General features: G+C 46.1%; 1 protein-coding gene across 1 annotated transcript in view; it reads left to right on the top strand.

Annotated features, from left to right (window-relative positions):
* Grhl2 (grainyhead like transcription factor 2) overlaps positions 1 to 7500 on the top strand; it is a 129728-nt gene that overhangs the window by 67714 nt on the left and 54514 nt on the right. The window contains exon 8 of the mRNA XM_021216524.1: positions 5834 to 5928. Coding sequence (XP_021072183.1) covers positions 5834 to 5928 — 95 coding nt within the window. The remainder of the gene's footprint in view (positions 1 to 5833; positions 5929 to 7500) is intronic.

Here is a 7500-nt window from a genome sequence, read left to right on the forward strand (position 1 = left end):
GGGGGAGAGAGCTCCTTTCGAAAGGTTTAAGCTTCGTCCATCTTTTTCATGTCAGAGCTGTGTGTCCTCAGATGCTCTGCTCTCTGTCACGTGTTTTCTGCCTAGGCTGCCGATGGGGGATGAAGGTGTTCAGGACAGGTGGGGTCAGGTATGTATGGTGGTTGCCCAGCGTGGGGAAGCAGCTATGCATTCTGTGCACACTGTCTCTGCTCTCAGAGGTAACTCATGGAGGGCCAAGGAGGAGAGTTCATATGCCCAGGTGTTCACGGCTAATGCACTTGCTTGCCGTATCCTGTCTATCACCCTGCAGATGGACCTGTTGGCTCCTAGCTCCCAAACTCATCTACCATGCCAGTCTCTGCTTTAAGAAGACAAGCGTGTGATGAGGCTGCTGTGGCTATGTGCAGAATTGGCCTGGCCCCTGGGGTTGTCTCCAGAATTCCACCCTCATTATTTCACTAGTCCAGACAGAATCTACAGCTTCTAGAAGAGTGCCATCCTCTGTATTCATTACACCAGTCTGTTTAATCTCCAGCAATATATATAAAATAATTAAAGGGGGCAGTTATAATTCTCCAAGCGCACGGGGTTTAATTAAGGTGCAGGAGTTGGTGGTTCCTTTGACTGCTGTCCAGCATCTTGGTGTTCTTACTGTCAGCGTGAGGAAACCTGAGTCTTCAAAAGTCTGAATTAAAACAAAACACCCAATTAACAGACCACTCATTATCTGCAAAAGATAAAAGTAAAAGATAACGAAAGGATTCACTCACCATCATACCTCCGTGAAATTAAAAACAGTTGTGTCCCATAATTTCTATGTAGAATATAACTTGCCAGAAATGAGTATGGGAAGTATGTGTGCAGGCATACTCAGTACCTGCCAGCAGACGTCGTAAAATTTAAGCTTCGTTTTTCCATAGCGCCAGTGCCTTTGCTTTTCTTAGATGGCTAGCTTGAACTTCTCCCTTAGTTTTCTCATGCTTGCAAGTTCTGGAAGTGTCTTCTTGTTTGTCTTCTCTCTGTTGAAGTACCGACCGTATCCCTGCCCTCCTTTGTTAAGTAACTTCCCATGGTCACCAAACACCTAGGTTCTCTGCCTCCTTCACCAAACCTTCCCTCAGCACCTCATAAAATGGTTGCCATTGGAACAAGTGCTGTGCTATCAATATCTGCCAATGATTTATGGTTGAAGTTGTAGATAAAACTGTAGCTGTTGGTATCAGACAGACCTGACGTCAAATCATAGTTGAATAGTTGCCAGCTTTGTGACGTCCACATACAGCTTGGCTTCTCTCTAGGAGAGAACACGCGGAGTCCTACCCGAGGAGTGATTGTGAGAACTGGAGGAGACAAAGGACCTCAGAGCTCACTGTTGGCACAAGGCTGCCTGGCTTGAGCGTGTGTGTCCTCATTAGAGCACAGTTGTCATCATGGTTTGAATGCCAGGAGATGGCAGTGACTTTATGAGAAGGAAACATATCTCTGAGACCACTCTAGACATAAGAATAGTCATGTCTGAGTGTCCCTGGTTAGATAACTGGTCCTCCTTTACATAGCTTCGAGTCTGTCCATCAAGAGGAGAAGTATTTTTGGGGAAGTATAGACTGTTGCATGGACCTCATAAATAGAGATAGAATGTGCTTCCTAAAACCACATGTGGCATGGGCTGAAAGTACCCCAAAGATCCTCTCTGTTTTGCCACAGCACCAAGACTTCTCAAGTGTAGAAAAGAGGCAGCAAAGCAACTCACAACCCCGGGTGAGAGCTGGCAGAAATGTAGCCTTGGCCCCACTCCATGCTCATGGAGTTAGAACCTCTGGCAGCAGCCTGCATCTCACCAAAGCCCTCTGCTGCCTCTGCTGGCCTCCAACATCTGAGGATGTGCTTGTCAGATAGTCTAAGCCCTGGGAATCCATAAATCCCATTCTGCTCTGGGGCATCCTGACACACCCTGAAGAATGTCTGTGGCCATGTATTTCCATACTACTTGCCCTGACTCGTACGTCCAGAACATGGTAACCTCAGCCTCGAGATTCTGGCTTTATGGCTAGCACCACAGCATCAAAGGGAACAATTCCATTAGAATTACTCACCCCCCCCCTCCATTCCAAGTCTTTCAGTATGCCTTGCTAGCCACATATTTAGTTCTTCTGTGTGTAAATTATCATAACTAACAAGAACTACCTTCACTGCTTCTCTGTTTTTGATGGGCACAGAACATTAGAGAAGAGAAAAGTCAGGATTCATTTGAAAAAGCAAGCAGATTTACATTAATTATCTTGTTTATTTATATTTATGTGTTTACTTGTATTCTGGATCCTGTATTGCAAAAGCTATAAGACTGGAGACCTACTAAGGGCAGTTCCTGGCACAGAGTAAGCATTTTGGCTGTCTTGTTTGCTGCTTAAGTGCCATATTAGAAGACTCTGGTGTGTTTATATTGCAGTTAATATGAAATCTTTTCCTCGTCTCAGCTTTTTTTTTTTTAAAGGGGAAATTAAGACTGGAAAACTAAACCCTTGAGACATAGGAATCCACAGTGTCTAAGTGCTCAATCTCACCACCTTGGTTTGTCTTAGTTTCCAGAAGTGACATTTGCTGTCTTAATCACAGCTGACCTTCAAACTCAGTTGCAAGATTATCTCGCAAGGCACTTACTGAAGAATCAAGGAACTGGATTTTAAATTCGGTTTTCTTCTTCTCTTTTAGAAATGGGAGAGTTTGTTGGCTTGCCTTTCAGAAGCACAGGCGTGCACTCACAACCGTCCTATTGCGTGTTTACAACCGTCCCACCGCGTCTGTGCAGTTTCTAATAAGAAACTGTAGGGTGGAATGTTGGTTTCTTTTTTTTTTTTTTTTACTTTCTCATTTACCTTTGTGTGTTCATTTTAAAATCAGCAGAAATTCTTGACTACCCTAAGAGAAAAGTAGAGCAAGGATGGACTTAGAAAAAAAGCCAAGACAAGTGAATGAACAAAATGAAAAAGAATAAGAAGAAATACACATAGTCAGAGACCCAAATCCAACCCTTTAACAATCAAGGGATTGCAGATGAGGATAAGAACATCAATTTGGAAAGAAAACACCTGAGAAGAAAGGACGTGGTTACTCTGGGTGTAAACCGCTCTTCCCTGAAACAGCCTGACAGAGGTAGTCAGTTTAAAATACAGCCAGGCCCGACGGCGGCACAGATCCCTGACACTAGCCCGCGGGAGGCAGGTCCAGGCAGGCCTGTCAGTGTCGGGCCAGCCAGGGCTACACAGCGCCATCTCATCTCTACAGGAGGGAAGGAGCAAGAAGCAAACTTGTTTGAGATCATGCTCTTTCAAAGATCCTTTGTTTCTGTTTGAGTGTTGAACCCAGCTCCCCTTTCCCCAGCCCCGCCACACCTGCTGCCCCCAAGAATCGACTTTAATGAAATATAATTAAATTTACATAAAATGTAGTTGTAAAAGTAAGTGGAACCCTGGTGTAACAAACTATTGGGCTGAGTGACCAATAAGAGTAAAGTCATGGCCCATGGTCTGAGTCGATGGTATTTACAATGAGCAGTTATTAGCAATAATTACCAAAAGTTTTTTTTTGACATTTTTATTAGATATTTTCCTCATTTGCATTTCAAATACTATCCCCAAAGCCCTCTATACCCTCCCCTGCCTTGCTCCCCAACCCACCCACTCCCACTTCCTGGCCCTGGCATATGATCTTTGCTATACCAAGGGCCTCTCTTCCCATTGATGGCCAACTAGGCCATCCTCTGCTACATATGCAGCTAGAGACACAGCTCTGGGGGTACTGGTTGGTTCATATTGATGTTCCTCCTATAGGGTTTCAGACCCCTTTAGCTCCTTGGGTACTTTCTCTAGCTCCTTCATTAGGGACCCTGTGTTCTATCCAATAGATGACTGTGAGCATCCACTTCTGTATTTGCCAGGCATTGGCATAGCCTCACAAGAGAGAGCTATGTCAGGGTCCTATTAGAAAAATCTTGCTGGCATATTACCAAAAATTTTATAGAAGGTATTAGATATGGGAAAATGCTAGAGATGGACCCAACAAAACAATATAGAAATGAAAAGATATATATTACGTTGCTATGTAAAGATATTTACATGTTTGTGGAGAAGGAGCTAGATGAGAGAGAATAACACAGATAAGGTTTAAAGGCAGTTAGTTGTGGGTCAGTAGACTGTGTGGTTGCTTTAACTTTTCTCTTCCTATTTATTTATGGTCTATGACATTCCTATGTTGAATATACACCCCTTTATGATAAAAGCTATGTGCTCTGTTTTCATTGTAAAGCTCTGGGGTTGGGTCTGGTAGCTCAGTCTTCCTTTCAGCCCTCAGAGTACAAGGCACTTCAAGTTCAAGGCCAGCTTGGGTTTACACAGTGAGACTCTGTCTCAAGGCACTGAAAAATTAAACAATGCCAAAAAAAAAAAAAAAAAAAAAAAGTACCTTGCTGTGTGGTTAGGGAAGGCAGAAAGTAGAAGCCTTCTGAGAAAGAAGAGAAATAGAATTCAGCCTGAGGTAGACCAGTTGGCCTATCCTAAGGCGTCTGGGAGCCATTCCTGACAGCACAGTGGTAGTTTGGTTTGTTTTGTTTTTGCAACCATTCAGATCCCAACAATAACAATAACAATTTTTAAATTATTTATTTACTATATGCGTCTACTGTAGCAAATGAGACGCACCAGAAGAAGGCATCTGATTCCATTCCAGATGGTGTGAGCCACCATGTGGTTGCTGGGAATTGAACTCAGGGCCTCCAGAAGAGCAACCAGTACTCTTAACCACCGAGCCACCTCTCCAGCCCCAGCAGTAAGGGAATCTTAACTGGTCACAGTTTCATCACTGGGGTGAGGAAGCAAGGAAGGATGGCTTTTCTGTGTAGCCCAGTGCGCCCACAGCATGAGTACACAGACTCATGCTGGTGGCTGTCGTCTGGCTGGGGATCCTGATGGGGAGGAAGGCGACAGCTGCATCCTGTATGAGGAGGGAAGATGAGACAGCCCGAGGGGTCAGGTGATGACTGTCAAGATGTGACTAACAATGCTCTGCAGGACAAAAACGCGTTTATGAATGCCATTGGCATGCGGGTGTAATTCAGTGGGACAGCATGCACTTAGTGTGTGTGAGGCCCTGTGTTTGGTCCCTGGCACCTTCACTGTGCAGGGAGAACCTTGACTCTTCTGTAGTTTCTTTGCCAAAATCCTAGTGACATTGCCTGGTTGGCAGAATATCTTACTTTCCAAAGATCGTCCCTGTGGAGGGTCTGTCGACAAAGTGAGTAAGGAAAAGGGAACAGTCAAATCGGGCAAGACAAGGCTCATGTAGGCTTAGTCTTTTTGTAAAAGGATATGTGTTATCTCCCCCCCCCATGGTAGAATAGTATATGCAGGCATCTGTAGCGTGTCACACTGGTGACACAGGCATGTGCAGGCTTCACAGGTGTGTGGAGGCTTCACAGGCATGTGCAGGCTTCACAGGCGTGTGCTGGGTTCACAGGCGTGTGCTGGGTTCACAGGTGTGTGCTGGGTTCACAGGCGTGTGCAAGCTTCACAGGCGTGTGCTGGGTTCACAGGCATGTACTAGGTTCACAGGAGTGTGCTGGGTTCACAGGTGTGTACTGGGTTCACAGGCGTGTATTGGGTTCACAGGCGTGTGCAGGCTTCACAGGCATGTGCAGGCTTCACATGCGTGTGCTGGGTTCACAGGCATGTGCAGGCTTCACAGGCGTGTGCTGGCTTCACAGGCATGTGCTGGGTTCACAGGCGTGTGCTGCCCCACTGGCTGCTGGTTGCTGAGAACTTTTTCTCTTTCCCTGTTGCAGCTGATTACAAGGAGAGCTTCAACACCATCGGGAACATTGAAGAGATCGCGTACAATGCTGTTTCCTTCACCTGGGATGTGAACGAGGAGGCAAAGGTGAGTGGACCTATGGTGGGCGGCTCTTTCTTACTGACGACCCTTCTTTTCCAAAACCCTGTGAAGTTCTTTCCCAGAAACTTGAGTCAGAAAGAAGAAAATGAGCACTCACCCTTCTTAAAGAAAGCTCTTTTGGCCTTTTGTTGTGGAGGTGTAACTTCTGCTCTGACAAAAATATGATACACCGGGGCTGGGGAGACGGCTCAGCGGGGAAGAGCACCGACTGCCCTTCCGAAGGTCCTGAGTTCAAATCCCAGCAGCCACATGGTGGTCACAACCATCCGTAATGAGATCTGACACCCTCTTCTGGTGTGTCTGAAGACAACTATAGTGTACTTATATATAATAATAAATAAACCTTTAAAAACAAATGTGCTAAATAAATAATAAATAAATGTGATACCTCCCTCCCCAGTAACAGTTGCCTAAGCCCTTGGGCTTCTCTATGCCACCCTCAGGCAGCCTGAATCTTCCTGTGAGTGACCCACATCTTCAGCCGGTAAGGGGGATGGCACTCTAGAAGTAGGACCTCCAATGGCCTTTCACCTCTGTGACTCTGAAACAATTGTTGTTGACCGTTTGACCCTTTTCTGTTCCTCTGGGTCTAAGTGTGGTTAAGATGTGTGTGTGTGTGTGTGTGGGGGTAAACAACCAGCATCAGGGGCAGATGCTGACCCTGCCTGGCTTTGGATAAGGAAGTATTTCCACAGATAGCTGTGTTTGTCCTCCGGCCACAAGTCTGTTTTGAAGGCCGTGAAGCCCATTCTGGGCCTCAGCGACTGATTCTTCAGACTCATTTTGCACTTAGAGGAATGTTTGAGATAAAACCTAAGCTTGTTTTCTGCTTCAGTTGTGTACCATCTGGGGAGTGTTAGCGAGCTTGTCATCACTCTCAGGAGGAGGTCAATGTAAACAAGTTTGTCAATGCCTCATTGTCCTGGGAGGGAAGGCTGGGTGAGAGGAAGCAGGCTAAGAGTGTGTAAGTGTGCTCTCCAGAAGAAAATGAATCACCCACTGTCTCCTTCCACTCAGGTAGAAAACAATGCAGAGCAAACTGGCTTTAGGCCCAGGAAAAGTGACCCAAACTGGCACAAAGCAGTTGGGAGAATGTCCCAGAGAAGGGAACAGGCCTTTCCTCAAGGTGCACGATCAAGCTTCACACAGCATTGCAGCAATGCATGTCACTGGCATGCCTGCACACACCATGTGCTTTCAGCATGTCACCGGCATGCACAGCATTGCAGCAAAGCATGTCACTGGCATGCCTGTACAGACCATGTGCTTTCAGCATGTCACCAGCATGCACAGCATTGCAGCAAAGCATGTCACCGACATGCCTGCACACACCATGTGCTTTCAGCATTGTAGCAGTGTTCCTGGCTGCCTGAGATCCATTACATTCTGTCCCCACTCCTGAGGCTGTCACAGCCTACAGAGGTTTGCCTATGCCCTTCCAAGCCTCCCTTGTTTTAGCCTGTGCTGGCTCCTGTATGTTTTTCTCTGAGGCAGTCTGTGTACTTGGGATGTGGTGGAATCTCTAGTAAGTCAAAACAAGCAAACAGATGAGCACTT

This window comes from Mus pahari, chromosome 17 (genome assembly GCF_900095145.1).
Source record: "Mus pahari chromosome 17, PAHARI_EIJ_v1.1, whole genome shotgun sequence".
In the NCBI taxonomy this organism is placed as follows: Eukaryota; Metazoa; Chordata; class Mammalia; order Rodentia; family Muridae; genus Mus; species Mus pahari.